Consider the following 21,432-nt stretch of genomic DNA (forward strand, 5'->3'; position numbering starts at 1 on the left):
TACAGAGCAGAATTCATGGTTCCTTCAATGATGGCAAGTCATCCAGGTCCTGATGCAGCAAAGCATCCCCACATCATGACACTACCACCACCATGCTTGACCGTTGGTATGAGGTTCTTACTGTGGAATGCAGTGTTTGGTTTTCAGCAGACATAACGAGCCCCCATATTGGCCAAAAAGTTCCACTTTTGACTCATGTGTCTATAGAACATTGTTCCAGAACTCTTGAGGATCATCCAGGTGCTTTTTGGCAAACTTGAGACGAGCATTCATGTTCTTCTTAGCAGCAGTGGTTTTACCCTTGCTACTCTGCCATGAAACCCATTTTTGCCCAGTGTCTTTTTGAGTCATGAACACTGACCTTAGCTGAGGTGAGAAAGGCCTGCAGATCCTTGGATGTTGTTCTAGAGTTCTTTGTGACTTCCTGGACAATGTTACGCCTTGCTCTTGGAGAGATTTTGGCAGGATGGCCACTCCTGGGAAGATTCACTACTGTCCCAAACTTTCTCCATTTGGACAATATGGCTCTGACTGTGGTTTGGTGGAGCCCCAGAGCCTTAGAAATGTCTTTATAACCCTTTCCAGACTGATAGGCATCAACAACTTTTTTTCCGGAGGTCTTCAGGAATTTCTTTTGATAGTGGCACAATGTGCCTCTATAACCTGTTTGCTGACAACTTCACTCTGATGATAAGGGCCAACGTTAGTCAGATTTATATTGGGCAGGGCTGCCCCAAATCAGGCCTGATTGTTAAATACAGTATTCAAACAGCTGACCCTAATTATCCCTTTAATTGGATTGAGTTAACTAGGGGGGCAATAACTTTCACACCTGAAGATTGCATGTTTGATTACCTTGCACACCAAATAAATGAAAGAAGCACCCAAAACTTTGGTGTCATTTTTTATCTCAAACTTTCTCTATATACTAATACAACCCACAAAAAGATCTGACCAAATTCAATGTGAAAAATGTGCAAAAATGCTGCAGTCTGTCCCTCAGGGAGCAAAAACCTTTTCACGGCACTACTATATATATATATAATAGTATATATATATATATATATATATAATATATATCTATATATATATTATATATACATATATAATCCATAAAAAAATAATGACATATTAGGTATTTTTTTATTTACTGTAAAGACTACTTATTTAAATTAGACACAGATCAATGTAATGTAAACCATCTACTACCACCACCGTGCTAACCCAAGAGCGGCGAAGACTAACAAACGCTGTGCTTCAAAAAATGTGCCGTCAGCCAACCGTTTTTTTTTTTTCACTCTTTCACCGCCATGCAGTCACCTCAGAGCTACAGTGTAGGAGGACAACACAGCTCTGGGCAGCTTACAGGCAAGCCCACAGGCGCCCGGCCAGTCTACAGGGGTCGCTGGAGCACTGTGAGCCAAAGACACCCTGGCCGACCTGAGCCCATCTGACCCGGGCAATGCTCTGCCAATTGTGTGCCGCCCCTTGGGAGCTCTTGTCCACGGTCAGCAGTGGAATAGCCTAGACTCAAACCGGCGACCTCCAGGCTATAGTGCGAGACGTGCACGCCACTCGGAAGCCCCCAACTAAAATAATTTTTAGTTAGTCTTTACTCTTTCCACTGTGAATCATTAGGCTAAAATTGTGCGACGACAGGGGGCGCACTGCATGGAAAGGGAGTCTGTTCACTCAACTTGGGTAGGCTATCAATGCAAGCAAACCAGGATCAGCTCGGATTGGTGGTGAATCTGTGCTTATGGAAACAAGATATAAGTTAAACAAGTATGATGAGTTTCCTGAAGGCTCAGCTGCAGTTATAGTAAGAAAACAAAGATGTTATGAAGTAATCTATGGCATGAATTACTAAACTCCATGATTGGATGTAATAAGGTTACATTTAAAATCAGAATCAACTTAACATGCCCTCATGAAGGCAGCATATAGTGGAAATGCAGGACTAAGAAGTACATTGTTAGAGGTAATATCATACTTTACATGTGTTAAAGGATGGATTTAGGAACAAAGAGATCTCAGGTAGCAGCTGGACAAACCACCTCGCACATCACGTTATCCTGTTCTGTACTGTGCCCCTTTAGAAAATTGGAAACAACATGCTTTGTACTTGTAAAATACAACTTAATAGTCTATGACACTTAAAATGAACACTTACTGTTAGTGTGGTCCATGTAGTAGATGCCAATTTGAGGATCGTAAGCAGCCTCCCATCCCCACGGGAGTTCATCTCCCACGCAGTCCGCAAACGACAAGGGTTTTGTTAACCTGAAAAGAGAAAACAGACAGTACGTTAACAAAAACCCTATTTAATGCAGCTTACAGCTCCATAACATTGTCTGGCACACGGCACTCTGTACACCAACAAGCTGACCAACAGTAACCTATAAAGCCAGATTTACACAGGACTAAAAATCACCACATAAACAGGTTGATTCAGAAAGATTACCGACATCTGTGAAATTTAGTCCCGTGAGAACCATCCATTTCTTTTTATTTCACATAATTCTCAGAGGTTCTGTGTTTTTTTTTGGTTTTTTTTTTACAGGACATAAGGACCTTCTGTAAAATGTCAAATTCAAGCATCCTGTGTCTTTTTAGTCCTGTGCAAATAAACCATGGTAGTGTTATGTTAGAATTGATATAAGTATTTCCAGGGTATTCGCCTCAAAGCAAGAGGGACCAGAATCAGCCAACCTTGAAGCATGTCTAGGTACATATAGGATCAAAAGCTATTTTAGATAATCAGGATCCAGCCCATGAAGGTTTTTTGTAAGTCAAAAGTAGGATCTTACAATCAACTCTGTATCGTTCCGGAATGCCAGTGTAGAGAAGCCAGCACAGGAGTTAGGTGGTCACTTTTTTTTTTTTTTTCCCTAAGCACCTGTGTCGCTGCATTTTGAACAAACTGTAACCGTGAAAAGGCATGGTCTGGTAACCCAGCAAAAACAGCATTGCAGTAATAGTCTAGATAAGACAAAAGCATGAATTAGCTTCTAAGAGTCCAGAAATGAAAGACAAGACCTAATCTTAGCAATATTTCGTAGATGATAAAATTACACTTTGGTGACATTATGGCTATGAGCCTCAAAACATAAATCAGAATATGAAAACCAAATTTATAGCCTGTGATCTTGGGTTTGAATTTAAATTACTCAGCTCTGTTTTTACAGAATTGGCAAATTCCAGTTGTCAAAATGCTGAGCCATCCAGATTTTTACATCAATTAGACACTCAATTAAATCAGAGACTGCTGAGGTATCTTCACGTTTCACAGAAACATAAAGCTGTGTCAGTCATCAGCATAGCTGTGAAACATTTTGCAACCCAGGGTCACATGACCTTAATATGGCAGCCATATTAGGTCAGAAGTCAATGTTATGGTCACCACCAACACATAAGCATGCAGGGTTTAGCCCGTATAAACAGATTTGAAAATATTAAGTCACTAACTCAAATGGTTTATGAGAGATAAAGCACTGACAGTGTGGCAGTCAGCTTTTCAAAAAAACACACAAATAAGATTTCTTGCACAAGACACAAGATCAAACTAGACTAGAGTACAAATACAATATCTCGAAGCCTTAGGCCTTGACCACTGCAATTATTCATTAAATGCTGACATTAACATTGAGAAAACAAACAAAACCCTTCTCACGGCAACCAATCTTCCACACTGTAATAAGCACATTAGATTTGGAGCAACCAAACAATAAGTTTGAGGGGAAAAAAAAAATATATATATTTCTGTTAACAGTTGGCTGGGCAGACGCAGCTCCCGGGCTGCCAGTTGCCCATTACTGATACTGTATATGATGCATACAGCTTATAAAAACACAATACCCACGTGGGAAAGCTCATTGTTTGTAACAGGCTTGTTTGTTCAACCATCTGGAAATCAAACAGTGTACAGTGTTCTGTTTAGGAATAAGAGAGAACGTGACATTTTTGTTAGGCTAGCACATTAGATTTAGGGGTTTACACATCAACGCATGTATTGCTACTCTATGACCTTGTAGAGCACTGGATAAGGTACATTATTTCACTCAAAAGACAAACAGATGGATATTTGTATCAGTTATTTCTAATAATCAGAGTTTTTTATGCAGTTTAAATGGTAGACCAGCAACAATAACAGATTCTAAATACACCTTAAAAGTAGGCTGACAAAAACAAAATGGCAAGACGGGGTGTGGGGAGAAGGAAAGGGCAGGGCACGGTGCCCTTCAATTAGAAGAAAACAAAAACAAGCTTAGTTACAAGAAGGAGCTGTTAAATGACATTCTTGCTAATTGGATACCATTAAATGGTTTTATTCCTCTGAAGAAAAACAAATCTTTGCACCTGAATAATTGCTAGAGGCATTCATTACAGCTGTAATTGTCAGCAAATTTTCTTTAAAAAAAAGATGAATGTCTACAAAGTACCAGGGGATTATACTTGATACAGTAATTACAGTAACACCCACTCGTGGACTCTGATATGTTGCGAGTCTTGAGACTGCAAAACATTGTTTTTCTTTGGATGAAGATCAATTCACTGAATTCCAAATGATACTGTATAATTAGGACTTCTGTTTTTCGGGTTTTAGTAATTCTATTTTGCAATGCTTAATTTAGCTATCTTCGAGTTTTATGTAAATCGTTTATAGTGCCCTGGCAAAGGGATACTTAAGAACTTAAATTTTAATATGAACATTAACTTCACTTAAATGAAATACACAAACGAAAAAATATTATGCCAATTTTGGGTAATGCATAGGCTAAAATCACAGTATGTCATCTCAATAGCAATGCATTTTCTGTCCCATATCAATAAGGCTAATTAAAGTTAGAAGACAGTAATACTAAAGTTCAGGCTTTTCTAACTTTAGCCAGATATACAAACAATAACATCACAATACTGTAACATAATTAAAGCACAGGCTAAGTAGTACAGTAAATAAACATGATTTTTTTATTTATTTAGGTTTATTTAAGCATCTGTACTGTATTTTTTTTTTGTCCTTGTACACTCAAAGCTGCCCTCCACTGTACCTGCAGCAGTCAATGTCATGCAGTTTTAATCACCCACACAGATCATAACTATTGTTAATGTGTAAACATAGGGGCTCTAAAGGGAAGCACAGTTTAGTTCTGCATTCCTGGCAATCTGGAATGCACACTCGCTGTAAATACCTACAATGCATGTTAAAAATTAGACAAGGGGAATTGCAAGAATGTCCAGTCACTATGGAAAGTACACTTTTGAAACATGGTTATAAATAAAACATGACCTTTGCACATTCAAAAGAATTTCGACTTTTCAGTATGGGTACTCTCCCAAGATCAGGAGAAGAACTAGCTCTTAATTAGTAATGTATAAATGGTGATCATTTGGTAAACAAAACGTACAGGACAATAAAAATGGTATTTGTGCTGTGAACAAAAAGGACACAGAAAACAACTTTCACTTAAATAAAGAAATGTTAGCTATGCACATCAAGGGGTCTTACATTTGAAGGTTTTAAATGATGAGTCATTAAAACATCATATGGCTTTAAGCTGCCTACTACTGTGCCAGATACAAACTTGAGGTTACTACACTTATGTACAGAACATAAAACACTGCTGGGACCCTGACACATCCCAATTCCAGCAGGATGGTGGACTTCAGGACCTCAAGGGCTTCGAGGAACAAGGTTGGTGCCTCGCCTGTGGGGAGTTCAGACACTCTATGGCCTGCTGCCCCCTTCAGGGTGAAGAAGTTGCCACATGTCCGGAAGAGGAAGAAGAGGAGTAGCGGCCATGCCCGGAGAAAGCTATAGACGAGGGAGTTGCTTGCCCAAAGGCCAGATAAGGAGGAGCTGCCGCCCTGCGTGCCAGAGACAGAGGAGTTGTCATCCTGCGTACCAGAGAGAGAAGAGCCGCATCAGTCTCCAGAGACAGAGGTAGACTACCCGCTGCTCCCGCCTCCACCGCTAGAGGGAGACTACCCGTTGCTCCCGCCTCCACCGCTAGAGGGAGAAGCCTCGCTGTCTCCAGCGCCAGAGGGAGAAGCCCTGCTGTCTGCAGCGCTAGAGGGAAAAGGCCCACTGTCTCCAGCGCTAGAGGGAAAAGGCCAGATGTCTCCAGCGCTAGAGGGAAAAGGCCCGATGTCTCCAGCGCTAGAGGGAGAAGCGCTGTGGCCAGTGGAGTCCACAGGACAACAGTCAGGCCAACCTCAGCAGGCACTGCATTTGCTGCTGAGCGGAGCCTGGTGAAAACCAGTTGCACGTCTGCGTTCGGAGTGCCCAGTGTTTCCTCCTGAGGGTTCGCCGTTTCCGTCGCCTCCCGAGGAACTGTTCCTGACCTGTTCTGTACCGCCTAGGGCTGCAGAGCCTGCACCGCTTCGGCCAGGTGTGCTTTGCACATATCCCTCCCCTTGTGCTTTGCACAAGGGGAGGGATATGTGACAGAGCAAGCGCTCCGCCTATACATAGTGTAGTGTTCTGTGGTGTTTTAGTGGTGGGTGGCAGTGACAGGGTTAATTACAGTCCCTGCTAAAAACATGTGAGAATGCGGCTCACATCACATAAAAAGAGACCACAGGGCTCCACTTGGGAAGATGAGTTTGGTGAGTGTACACTGTGTTTTGTTACTGTGGTTCTGCACATTTAGTTTTTATAAGGTTCAGTGAAGGCTCTACCCAACCTGAACAGTTTTTTGTATTTTGTAAGTAGTGAAGGCAAATGCCCAGCCTACGTTCTTCTGTTTATTTAAACCTTTATTTTGGCCCATGTGTCTGTTTACTTGTTACTTTGTGTGTTTTGTTTTATTTTTGTTTATTAAAGTGCGTGTTGGCGCTTTGTACTGCAGTTTCCTGGCTTCTGAGTCTCTGTCTCTCCGCTATCCTGTCACACCCTACATTTACACTAGATGCCCACAGAGAAATAGAAACACAGTATATTTAGACACCGCCCATTTTACGTTAGGACCAGTGTGAAAGCCTCCACAAGTTATACAGTTAGTCAAAATAGAATTATGTTAAGCTTGCTTTGATGTGCAGCACTTGCTGTGAAAGGGCATTTACGCCTCATACAGACAGTTCAGTGCCACTTACTGCTAGTGCTTTTGCATAATACCCTACTCCAATGTATGGCGAAGGCACCATAAAGAGATGCTATGTACAGATTTGGTAGTGGATTGTAACACAGGCATTACACAAATCAAAAGATCGAATTCTACATGTGAGTGACATTTAAGGGCTCATGTAAGGACAGGCATAGTGCAAACAATTGTGGCTACAAAATCCAAATTGCACACATAACGAGCTGCAATCTTGATAATGATGGTCATCTTGAATGCCGCCTGGGCATTGGGCTATTATTTAGCGGCCGCACTTACAGCCCAGAAGTGAGATGAGTTAGGAGTACAGAGAGCAGTTGGCGTTGTATAAGATTTGTAGAGCACGAAAATCAAACCAAACCAATAAATGTCAGAAGAAGTGCAGCAAAGTCCTCTTGGCGCACGGAAAATAAAATACGTTTTCTGAGGAGGAGATGAGAGTCCTTACAGCTGAGGTCACTCAGCATGACATTTTGTTATTTGGAAAAGCCTCAGCCAACATCAGTTATACCAGTGGTGTGTAAAATGTGTGGAGCGGAGCATCAGTAAGGGGGGATGGCTATGACTAATAAGGAAGTTCTGTAAAAATGTAAACGTATATATATATATATATATATATATATATATATATATACACTGAGTGTACAAAACATTAGGAACACCTGCTCTTTCCATGAAATAGACTGATGAGGTGAACCCAGGTGAAAACTATGATCCCTTATTGATGTAACCTGTTAAATCCACATCAATCAGTGTAGATGAAGGGGAGACAGGTTAAAGAAGGATTTTTAAGCCTTGACACAATTGAGACATGGATTGTGCATGTGTGCTATTCAGAGGGTAAATGGGCAAGACAAAAGATTTAAGTGCCTTTGAACGGGGTAAGGTAGTAGGTGCCAGGCGCGCCAGTTTGAGTGTGTCAAGAACTGCAGCGCTGCTGGATTTTTCACGCTCAACAGTTTCCCATGTGTATCAAGGATGGTCCACCACCCAAAGGACATCCAGCCAACGGCAGGCCAGTGGTAGAAAACGGCTCATTGATGAAAGAGGCCAAAGGAGGCTGACATGAATTGTGCAGAGCAACAGATGGGCTACAGTTAGTCAACTGACAGTCCAGTACAACACTGGTGCCGAAAGACCCATAAAAGAATGCACAACTCATACCTTAACACGAATGGGGTATGGCAGCCGACGACCTAACAGAGTTCAACTTCTTTCAGCAAAACACAAGAAACTGTGGTTGCAGTGGAACGTAAACACTGGACACTGGAGGATTGGAAAAAACATTGCCTGGTCTGATGAATCCCGGTTCCTGCTGTTTCACGCTGATGGGAGGATAGGGTGTGGAGAAAACCACATGAGTACATGCATCCATCATGCCGCGTGTCAACACTGCAGGCTGGTGGTGGTGTGATGGTGTGGGGTGTGTTTTCATGGCACACATTGGGCCCCTTGATAAAAGTGGAGCAACATTTGAATGCCATAAGATATCTGAACATCATTGCCAATCAGGTGCATCCCTTCATGGCAGAAGTGTATCCATCTGCTAATGGATTTTTTCAGCAGGATAATGCCCCCTGCCACAAGGCTAGGATTGTACAGGAATGGTTCCATGAACATGACAGTGTTCTGCCCAGTCACCAGATCTCAATCCAATTGAGCATCTGTGGGATGAGATGGAACAAGCTATTCGGAGTAGAGATCCACTAGCAGCCAACTTGACACAATTGTGGGAAGCGCTGGAGTCAACATGGGTCAGCATACTTGTGGAACGCTTTTGACACCTTGTAGAGTCCATGCCCTGACGAATTGAGGCTGTTCTAAGGGCAAAAGGGGGTGCAACTCAATATTAGGAAGGTGTTCTTAATGCTTTGTACACTCAGTCAGTGTGTGTGTGTGTTTATATATATATATAAAATAAAAGGACAGAAAATCTAATAAAATACATAAAATGACATCTAATTAGTCCAAGTTCTTACCTCAAATGAGCAGTTGATAACCACTCTAGGATTTGCAGAACTGGAGAAATGATGTTTGAAAAGGCGAGCGTCAGTGAAACTGCAGTGAACAGAGCTAAATACTGCTTCCATGTATGGGACACCAAGAGCAAAAACAAAAAAAAGCACCGTTATTTTAACAGGTGTTTTTTCCCTGGATTTAATGTAATTTGCAGATTTTTCCCTAGATTTAGCAAAATAAAAGAGTCCAGACTTAACTAAATATATAAATGTTAAAAACATTCTTCAAAAATTTAAAATGTGTAGATTTTGTTGTTGTTATTGTTATTCTATGCAGAGGATTTGGGGAAGCTGAGAGATTTTCTCTCCGAGTGCACACAATACCAAATCAAACGCTTCGATGGGCAGGGGTTTATTTGCAGATTTAGCTGGCAAAATAAATATATATTTTGTGAAAACCAGACTAATTTTTTCAGATTTAATTGCTGAACGACAATGTTTTTTTTCAAATTTATCTGTTAGGTAAATAAATGTTGAATCACCAAGTGTAATGATTTTAAATGACTTTAAATTATGAATTTGTGATATGCATTTTCAACATTTAAAAATAATAAAGTATCTGAAATTTCAAATTTCAAAACTTTTAAGAATGTGTTTGTTAACATTTATGTATTACCTGAATCTGGACTTTACGTGGTTAAATCTTATGTGGATTTGTAGGCACAAATCACTTTGCACATCCTTCTATGCATTGTGAAACTGTTAACAGAGGAAAAAAAAAATTAAAAACATCTGACAGTGCGTGAATGCTGACTGATGAACCTTCCAAGGTTTAGAACTATCTTTAGAACAAACCTTTGAACCTTTGAACACAGCCCTAGACATTGCACTTCACACAAATCCTAAATATGTATTTGCCTTCTTCCATATATATTGCAGATATGTTTAAAAGGAACATTCAAAGCAAGTTTTACAAATCCTTCTTACACAATGTAACAGAGCAGAAAACAATTACAGTTTTCCCCTTTTACAGCTCTCCAGATTCCATACAATACAGCTTTTCAGCTTTTGATGATGATCTCTTAGGACTAGGCCTAGAGACATAAACATAGCCAGACTCAGTCTCGCAGTCAAGGCTGGGCCTCTCTATGCAGTGTGGATAGTTGTATCGTAGGTGGTTATTATTGCAAACTGTGAATTTTACTTAGTATTTAGTATTCTACTTTGGCAAAATGTCCCCAAACAAAACTTAAATTTTATCTTTTTAAATTTTTTTGGTTTATTGGAGGTGTTCACATTCTGTTTAGTATTGGCTTTCTAATTAATATTAACCACAGTGGTTTAAGTATAAATAACTGTACCATGACCTGTAACAATTCCGCAATGTACTATATATTTTTTTATATCTCTATTTTATAGTCTCTTGTATGAATTTGTTTGAATAATTAAATAAGTTTAATAATGTTCCAAATGTTAATATGAAAGCTTTAGGACCCTGGAGTTAAGGAATGTGTACTCCATCTTGATAAAGGATATGAAAGGGGTTAACTGTTTAATTAATTGTTGAAATGGATGGTATGATTCGTAATGAACAGCGCTTTAAAAAGGGCCTGGTTCAACCTGTCAGAGAGAGAAAGGAGAGCAGACGGTGTGTAGTGAAAAGAAAGGTAAACAAACAGAAAAAGGTGAAAGAGTTTAAAAGAAGAACACATCTTTGAGTGGGGGAAACAAGCTTAGCCTGTCCTCATGTAGACAGGAAAAGTATTGCTTAGTTAAGCCGAGACAAGCTAGGCTTTGTTTTGTTGGTTTTGTCATCTGTGTTTATTTGTAAAAATAAACATATGCTACGGCATTTACAATGCAATATGCTTTTTTGACCTGGTTGATTTGAAGACAGTGATAGTGTGGGCTGTCAATACAGAACTAAGAGCAACAGCCCAATACATCACAATACGTGCAATAGTGCATTCCAACCACCTCCAATACCCATAGCTTCAATACTGGTATCACTCAGCACTTCAATGCTGTCAAGAATAATTGAAAGCTGGTTATTCTAAAGTTCCAGGTTAACAGAAGCAAGCTTTGGATAGCTGCTGCTCTGTCGGCTCAAGCCTCACAGGCTGTCAAAGCTAATGTGGCATTCCTCCATTCTGACTACCAGACTCAAAAATGTGTTTACCACTTGGTCGTTCACAAAGGGTTGCCAAAACTAAAACTCTCTCACAAAAATAATGGTCCACTGTAATGTGTCGTTGCTAAGTGCATCTCTGGAAAGGACGTTGTCAGGTTGTACAGCCAAACATTTCACGAGTTCTCCGTCGCTAAAAGGTTTCCTGCTTTGCCCCAAAAGAAAAGCAACTTTAGAAGTAGCCATCTGCATTTGACCCGTCTTACTCAAAAAATCTCAGTTGGAGCTTTTATTTTTGCAGCTTGGTTTTTCCTCCATTTACAGTTTATGTCTCTGAAAGTCACTATGGTAGCTCTTCGTAACTTCACCTGCATGTGTGTTACAATGACGCACTGCACACATTTTAATCTGATGAATCTCTTTCAAACTGCAACTTTCTGAATCGCTTGGCTTCAGAAAAAAAACAAAACAGAAACTGCTTTTCTCACTGGTCCTGAACTGTTCACTTTTCTTCCTTCCATGCTCTGCTTTTCTTAGCAGTTGGTTTCACAAGGTGTGTCTCTGTAACGTTATCACCATTATCAGACTGTGAAATATTTTCTGATAGGCCTACTGATTTAATCGAAAAACGTTCTGATTTCCAGTTATTTTCATGCAGTTTGAACAAAGCTCAACCTAATTTTATGTGCACTACTTTTAAAAACGTTAAATTTCCCACCTTGCATTCAAGCAAAACAGGTTATTTCATGATGACGTTTCTCACAACTTACTAGCGCTGCATTTTCAGCATGGCACCATGTAACCTCGTCTGCTTTGTGTTGCAGTTTACATCCACGGAAGGTAAACACTGTACACTGTACACTGAAAACAGCACTACACTTTAAATGTGCAGCTACTAAGTATATTTTATGCGCTACAGATGTTATGTATATGATTTTACCCTCCTGTGCAGGGATTTTCACTGCAGTGACTCAGTTAGGGCACTAAGCATCATAGCGGCGCTGATTAAGAAGTGAATGATGGGCTACTTGGGAGCTGCTGTGGCCGCACAAAAATCACGCTGGTGGCTGCATTTGAGAAACGTTGGTTTAAAGCCATAGAAAAAAAATCATGTTTTATTTATAGTAATGGCTGCAGCTGCAGGCTTAGCCCTGTTATTGGGGCTTCAAAAAAAAAAAAAAATATATATATATATATATATATATATATATATATATATATATATATATATATATATATATATATATATACATATACATATATATATATATATATATATATATATATATATATATATATATATATATATATATATCGGTTGCAATACAAGACAGATTATATGATTAATCATTTTATAATTGACTATTCCAGTATTTTTATTTTTTGAATATTTACTTTCTTTTCAAACGTTTGTTTGCACAATATTTAACAAACCATGATATTGTTGTAGTGACTTCAACAGCTATACAGTAAAATGCAGACATGGGCATAAATGTTGTGTATGCAAGGCGTCATAGTTATATCCTAATTCAAGTTGATTTTGTTTTAACTGACATTAAATAATCACATAATTTAAAACTTACATTATATTTTGAATCACAAAACTGTGCTAGCTGTCACAAGGATAACAAAAGCACATCAGATAAAAAAAAACAATATCCAACAATACAAACAAATATCGCTAGAAATACATCACGCACAATATGAAGCAGGGATGTAGTAGTGTAGTTAAGATTTGAAATAGCAGGGAATGCTACAGAGACAAGAGGGAAACCTCTGCTGAGGGTACTGAGGCAGTTTTTTTTTAGGGCTGGGAAAGGTCTTTGTGAAGCTTTGCAAGGCCGAGTCAGCCTCATTTTTGCTGTTCAATCTGTGGCTCAAGTTACTTTTGTAATTGTCAACACTAAATTTGGGCAGTAAATTCAGTATAAAATATTGAAAATGTATGTATTTAAATATACATATATAAAATACTTATTTTGAGTGGGGGTAAAAGATTTATTTTGGAATTACAGAAATGCTGATCAAAGTATATTTCTGGTCATTAATGCTCATTTATAAGTAATGACAGCTGCAGGGGCAGTACACTGGAGGTTCTTATACTGGAGGTGTGTCCATTTTCTTTTTTGTTGTTGTTTTTAAATGTTATGTTGATATGAATATGACACTCCCTTTGCAGGAAGCCTATTATTTAGGTTACCTGTATTTAAATATCATGTAAGGTTGACAGATACCAATTTAAAGACTTTCTCAAACACCTTAATTTACATAAATGCATTCCTGTTAGTTAGGGCCTGTTTGTTTAGATTTTGATTTTTTTTTAAATATTTGACTGGTGAATCTTTTCCTAGTTAAATTAAGATATTCCCCAGTGCAATGCCAATGATACCTCCATAACGTCAAACAAAACATGAACAGACTATTTCTATACGTCCTGGTTTTGACATTTGCATTGCATTGCAAATCTCTTCTGCACAATACACAAGACGTTCCCCCAACTAACTCACCTTAGTTTCACTATTAGCTAAAGTCCATCGGTGCTTCTTCAGTTCTATTTAATGCATACGCAGCAGCATCGCCAAAATGAGAGTGAACCTGTGTTGTATGATGAAGAAAACCTATGATATTTATTTCTTACACCTCATTCAAATAACATATAATTTTCAAACTATCCCAGGGATTAATATTTGCTCACAATGCCACAATTTAAACATACATTTATTTTCAACACATGTCTGTCTCACAGTAAAGCATTCCTGTGTTATTGTCACAGTACAGCAAGTACATGTGTAGAGGCGACATGCGTCTTTACCACAGAAACACGTGAGGTCCATACTACCCTGGAATCTAGAATTGTAGCTTTACCTAATCTAGGAACGACATGTGTCTAATTTTACTCAGTCAAAAGTTTATATTATACTAATATATATATATATATATATATATATATTATAATATATATATATATATATATATATATATATTAGAATCTTGATTTACCATATGCTACCAGTACAATAAAAAGGCAAGGGGCAGTGTATGGGATTCTCAATTCCCATTTTTTGTAAAGCACAGCAAATACGAAGTATCAAAAAAACTAACTAAAATATGTAAGTAGTTTAGTTCTAAAAAGACAGCATTTTTCATGACTCACCATTAGCTAGGTTTAAACCTTCCAGTTTAAAACAGGGTAAAAAAATCAAAATAAAACAATGTTGTTTTTGTTTTTCATTTTCCGAATTAATGACAAGCTGATATTCTTGCCATCCGTGAAACTTGCTGGTAACAGAGATAGCCATCTGAATCCGCCTAATCTCAATTAGAAAACGATTCAGTACCATCAACCAATCAGACTCCAGCTCTAACACGCAGTAGATGCACACAGGAATGTCACCACATCACCCGTGTATCAAATTTAAAATCAATCCGCACACGTACTGGCCTTTTCATTTTGACTGGCTGTATTGAAAGCTCAGTTCACATCTATTGGACAGTAAATACTAAAAAAAAAGACACAATTGGTCTAAATTTATTTTATAATCCACCAAAACCAGCCAATCAATACTTTGCACTGATAACAGCTACTAATCCTGTACCCGGAACTGCAGAGTCTGCCAGTCACAGCCTGTCCACTCGACTGGAGCTCAGACAGCATCTTTCAACAACAACAAACCAAGACACAGACAATTCAGTAATCTTGCTCAATTCAAATATCTGTTACTGTCCAGATAAACTAAAAGCTGCTCTTAAGTTATGTTTTTTTCTCTAATCAACTACGCAACTTATCCTTTATGAAGATTTGTTGGACCATTTTCCTAAAACTTTTCTCAGCAGAAGGGTACCCGACGAATCGTTAGAAGATCAAGGTCAATTTAGGTTTTAATGTTTTTTAAGAAGATAATGAGAAAGATACGGCTCTACCGTGTGGTACTGTAGTTGACTTAGACTTTCTTTAGCACCCTCTCTTTCAGCTCAGGATGTAGAACTCCAGTCGCGCTCAACTACCGCATGGTAGAGCCTTCATCGACGGGCACTATCGCTAAAGAAATCATTCAACAGACCGCTCATTTGTTTGTCTTCGCCACAGAGACAAATAGCAGGTTCAGAAGAGTTTGTGTTTTTCCATGAAAATAGGTCATAGACTTTGATAAAGTAAGCAATAAAATACAGTACCACATACAGTCATTTAACAATACAAATTACAGACCAGCAAGGATGACCACTTTATTACCTGAAAGATCAACAGAAATAATAAAAAAGAAATATTATGGAAAAGAGGACCAGCATACTATAAAGAGCACAATACTAGACATTCTCTAGTAAACATCACATCTCCAAAATGAAATATTGATAATATTCCCTGTCAGTATCCTGAATCAGTAATCCCTTGAAAGACAGAATGTAAAACAAAGTTTGTTTGGAAACCAATTATTTTTTCATTTTCTGTTGCAAGGTGTTACTATGGGCTTCAAAAGTTGGATTATTGTTAAACCAAACGCCCAGTTACTTAAAAAAGTAGGGGGAATAAAATCACGAGAATTTAAATCTAAAAGTTAGAGAATTTCCAAGACTTAGAGATGTAAAAAGAGCCAAATTTCTGTATAATTTTGCTGAAGTCTGGTCAATGTTTAAATTCACAGCAGTCAGACTTTGAACAACATTTACAAAAGGTGTTCAAATAATTTTCTAAGTTTCTTTTTACTTTATGAATGATTGTGCGTTGGTCAAACAGACAAATGTAGCAGCTTAAAGACTTATTCTAAAGCAAGCAACAGGTTGCACACGCTGTAGGGTTTGCTGGTCTCTATGACTACTACCCTGCCCCTGTTTTGTCCACTTCTTCTTTCAGTTTTACTCCCAGATGCCAATGCTTTCAAATGCAATGACTTCCTTCGGTTCTGCAAGGACAAAAAAGCACTTGTGTGCAAATCCAACACTCCCTAATTAAACTCTCTAATCTAAAATCTCTCAAGCCACATTAAACAGAGAATGTACAAGAATTCTAAGGATCTGGGGAGGAATTTTATCTATTCTGTTTTTCAGAATAAACCTTTTTGGCTGAAGGGCTAGGTCACTTGGATGAGGTCTATAAATTTCCCTTTTCTTGAGGACCTGACAGCGCAAAGCAGGAATGCAAAGGTCTTGATTGACCCTGGTATTCTCTCAGCCTCTTAAAGCTTATAAATCTGGTTTTTGGGGTAGTGACATTGCGATACAAATTTTGCCAAGTGTGTTCCAGTTCCTAGCAAAAAGGCTGTTTACACTAGCCAGAGTCCCTCTGCTTAATTAAGCAGACTTTGGTTGCCATGGGAGGTCTCAGGGATGGAAAACCAGAAAACAGTAACTATGCCTGGCTGTTCCCAAGCAAAGAGAACTTAACTGTTTGGTTTTAAAAGATAGAACACCAGGAACAAAGATCCCTCAGGGTTTATTTCCGGGGTAAAAATCACCAAATACTGTACTGCTGGAAACATACAGAATGTCACGTGCCAGCCAATAATTTCACAATATTGCTCTGTGAAATCCTGGCTGTCAGAATTATAATTTGAAACCGATTACAAAAGCCAAGATGGCAAAGCCTTCTTTAAAACCTTAGACCTCAGTTGCAAATGCACCCTTGACCCCACCAGTAATCAGAGACACGGCTTGATCACAGCTTTTGTTAGAAGTTTTAGAGTGTTGGTTCAGATCCAATAGATGTTTTATTTGCATTTGTAATTTGTAGGGCTGTAACGAAGAGCACATTTTGACCTCTGAAAGTTCGGAACACATTACCGAAGGAAGGTTCAAATCGGGGGTACTAATTTGCATAATTTAACTGTGACGTCACCATAGCTACTAGTTTATATTTGATTCAAAATCCTATTATCTTACAGGTGATCCACATAAATATGTAGTTTAAATAAAAATATGCGTTGTTTATGTACATGTAATTGATGCTGCTTGTGCTATCCAGTAAGCTTGAATTGCAGCAGCACCTTATTCCTGCCAATTAAAAGAACTGCAGCTAGCTGACTTAAGCAAAACAAAGCTTTATTTAAAGTCACAGTTCCAAGCAGGCTATCAGTCAGTCACATTTTACTAATACTAGTACTACTAATAAAACTGAAAATAATAATAATAATATAAACTTACGCGTGGCTTGTCAAGTGATCCCGGAGATTGGTTATGCCCCCTTGATACAAGTTGCATTCAACTTTTTTATGGTCCTATGGGCATTTAACAACAACAAAAAAAAAACAACAAACAGCAGAGACATTTCTTTCAATACTGCTTGCGCTATACAAAGCTATGCTGTTGTCTTTAATTTCTTCATTTGCCATCACATCAGCTGAGGGCAGGGGGTGCTCAGTTTTCGAAATTAAAATTATTTGTGTTAGTGTTACATACTTGTTATACCATAGCGCTTGTAATGCGGTGTGCTATGGAGCAGTATCTGGATATAGAGCCGAACTGGGATTTTTTTTAAAATGCTGAATGTTTGCCGTCCATACTTGCAAAAAAAGATCGTCCACAGTTCTTTGCAGGAAACAATCTGCAGTAATGTAGCCTGCCTGTTCTGTACATTTCTGCACTTGCATTACTTTTTTGCACTTGCTTTTTATTACATTCATAGGTTTTAATACATCTTTTTTAAAATGCATACACGCTTGTTTGCTTAGATTACTGTACTGGTGATTGGGGGACAAACGGGCCCGTTGTACGCAGTGGAGACTGTAGTGTGTGAATGCCACCTGACAAGCCTCCAAAGGTTTAGAACTAACTTCAAGTCCTTGGATAGAGAACGAACCTTCGAACACAGCCCTAGTAATCTGCACATGTTTACAATAAATGTGATGCAAAATGAGTTTGCAATGTCACCACAGGAAATATCGAATATGAGTTGTGTGTAAAATGGATACAGCAAGTGAAAAATGATCTGTTTTAACCGCAGGACATGTTACTGAGGCAACACAGCGAAACAGTTTATTTTAACTGGAATGGAACTAGACAGAGAATCATATAATATGCATACCAAATATGAAGATACTATTTCAGACTTGTGAGATCTGAAATGTGAAATATGCAGAGGTAAAACAATGTGACACAAACGTTTAATGCATTGCACAAGGGACATTATAAGAGGGAGTATATGATTGAAAATGTCAAATAGCTACTGTGTCTTTCTCCTAATGGTGCTTTAATTGAGCTCAGTAAACTCAATATGTCAAGGAGTATGTGGTTGGAGGAATTATTATTATTTATTATTAATTAGTCTTTTAGCAGACGCTTTTACTAGGGGGTGAACCAAGTCAATGACTGCTGCTGCAGAGTCACTTACAATAGACACAAGGAGGTTAAGTGACTTGCTCAGGGTCACACACAGAGAGTCAATGGCTGAGCCTGGATTTGAACAGGGGATCTCCTGGTATCAAGCCCTTTTCTTTAACCACTGGACTACCAAGCCTCATGGAATTTTACAAAATATCAGCATTTTATTCTTGTGCGATGATTTTTTTTTTTTTTAATAATCCTTGACCACGTTTGCACTGACACTATACATCATTTTGGTTCTGAGGCCCACTTATATGAACCCCTGAACATAATCTTGGACATTACTAACACCTCAGAATACCTTCCAACATTAGAACAGAAACAGAATTAAAAGTATCGAAGAACACAATGCTAATTCCTTTCACAGTGTTATCCTTTAAATAAAAAAGCCAAGTTATAACCCTGTAGAGCAATATGAAAAGAGTGGCATGTTATGTGTAACCAACTGTAGTTGTTACTCTGTCCTCAAATATTCCAAGCCTTCACTATGAGCATTGCACTTCAGTTGTAATACAGGTTGAAAGAAAAAAAAAATGTAAATGCAGTTAGGATGGACATTAATTCTTCAGCGTTTCTAAAACTCCCTCAACACACTTAATAAGTAACCTCAAAATTCTACAGTGATCCAAAGAAATGTCACTGACTTGTATCAATGCATATGCAATACAGAAATGAGTGATTAGCATATCCGTTTGAAGAAAGCTGATTAGGGTACACACCACTAAAAAGAGGAAAATTAAATAACTGCTCCAAATTCCTGCAACTGAGATCTGACAGTTCAGCAGAAAAAAGAAAAGAAAAAAACCCCTAGATCTTAGATAAAAAACTAAAAAAAAACTTGACACAACACTTGATTTTAGAGCTGTGTTTGAATGTTCGAAGGTTCAAAGGTTCGTTCTCTAACCAGGAATTCAAAGGTAGTTCTAAACCTCTGAACTTTCGTTAGGCGGCATTCAAGCATCGTCAATTTTTGTTTCTCTGTTAACAGAAACTGTTTGGCAATGTGTGAATACTATAAATCACACATTAAAATCGTATGCAAAATTAAAACTTTTGGTTTGTATAATGCCTATTACTTAATAGTCAAATATTCAAATCCACTACCAAATCGTTAAATCTTTATGGCGCCGTCGCTGTGCATTGGAGCGGAGTATTATGCCAAATCACTTTAATTAAAATATGCACTGAATACAACATGTTTCACTCATGGAGCGCATGGGGGAGTAAAAAACTGGAAATGCAATTGTAGCAGGGCGGTAGGAAAGCCCTGCTATTTTAAAGTCTGTTTATATGTGGAGGACAAGCGTTGTGTCCTCCGCCACATTATTGTTTTGTTTTTATTTTGTATTTGTTTATTTTTTAGAACGGGGGTCTCCCCGTCTACCCCTGTGTTATTATGTGTGTGTTTACTTGTTACTTACTGTATTTGTATATATGACGACGAACCGCCTTGTTATTGTTTTGACGACGGGACCGTATTTTGTTTTTGTATTTGTTGCAGCGTGGATGGTAAGACCATCCACATTCATTAAAAAAACCTCGTGCAAAAGGTGGCCATCTCCCGAATATGCGATTAATTTGTTGCTAATTAGGAGATGGTCACCTGCATAAAAACCTGCAGCTTCTGCAGTCGGGGTGGGTGTATGGAGGAGAGCGAACGAGCAAAGAGAAAATACATTTAAAAATAAAGGATCTATGAAAGCTACTGCCCAGCGGGACCTTTAGGTCTATTTTGTGTTCGAGATTTATTTTTGTGTTAAAAACAAAACGTCGCACCACGTGTCTCTTTGAACTGCAGTTACCTGTGTGAACTTCCTCCTTCTGGCCTGACGTCACCGCAACGCCATTTCCTGTCACAGCAATGGAGAGTCAACAACCTCCAGTTATGGTAGAATAAGTAAGAAACATAAAATATACGCCAACACTAATAATTTTAATTTTTGAGTTAGAGACAAAAGCACTTTCATTTCTTAATTCGTCATCTCAACAGCACAGCGTTGAAATATAGTGTAAGCTATATTGCAAGAAATGTCTCAAAAACCCTTTGCTGTTTGGGATTTTTTTTTTTTGTTAAAATGCCCAAACGACCCCAACAAAGTTGAATGCAAATTGTGAAAGCAGCTCTTGACTATTAAATAAAGCTTTGTTCTGCCTACGTCAGCTGCAGTTCTACAAGTTTACTGTAAATGTATGAGTATGGCAAACAGTACCAATTATATCTACATAAACATGTATTTTATTTATCATAAAAATGTGGTTACTGATCTATACAACATGTATTTACTAAATATAAATACATGATCACTGCTCTATAAAACATATTTTTTAACTACATGTGAATGTTTTATTCCATTTATATTGATTATTTGTAAGATGATAGGGTTTTCAATCAAATAATAATCAATCCCCAGTAAGTTATACAAATGAATACTATTGAAGGTTTGAACCTTCGTTTTGAAATCTGTTCCGACCCTTCAAAGCTCAAAACGTACCGTTCATATCAGCCCTACCTGACTTTTATGTCTGGGATATTTAACAATCTTGCAGTAGGACAACATAGCCTTCATTTAAATTCACATAAATGTAAAGAGGAAGTAAGTCAAAAGCCAACCATTAATCAAAATGTTACAATTACAGAAATGTAATTTCAATACTGTGGAAAAATGTGGAATAACAAACTGTAATGAACACCACCAGTAAAATCAACACTGCAACATTACATAAAGGACTAGGCAAGATGTAAACGCATGACTGATGTTACAGATGCAGTGTGCAATTTAAAGCCATGCCTGAATCATAACCTCTGAATAATGCTGTTAATGTTATACCAGCACTGAACCTACTCTCCGAGTCAGTGATAAGATATATTGGCCTAGCTCCCCAACTTACCACAGAAGGTGACGGCTCCACAGAATTACAAACATGCAGTACT

General features: G+C 38.3%; 1 protein-coding gene across 1 annotated transcript in view; it reads right to left on the reverse strand.

Moving 5' to 3' along the window:
- Positions 1-21,432, reverse strand: part of LOC121320575 (protein WWC2-like) — a 70,759-nt gene that overhangs the window by 40,421 nt on the left and 8,906 nt on the right. The window contains exon 2 of the mRNA XM_041259030.1: positions 2,174-2,283. Within this exon, the coding sequence (XP_041114964.1) occupies positions 2,174-2,283 (110 nt within the window). The remainder of the gene's footprint in view (positions 1-2,173; positions 2,284-21,432) is intronic.

This window comes from Polyodon spathula, chromosome 1 (genome assembly GCF_017654505.1).
Source record: "Polyodon spathula isolate WHYD16114869_AA chromosome 1, ASM1765450v1, whole genome shotgun sequence".
Taxonomy (NCBI): Eukaryota; Metazoa; Chordata; class Actinopteri; order Acipenseriformes; family Polyodontidae; genus Polyodon; species Polyodon spathula.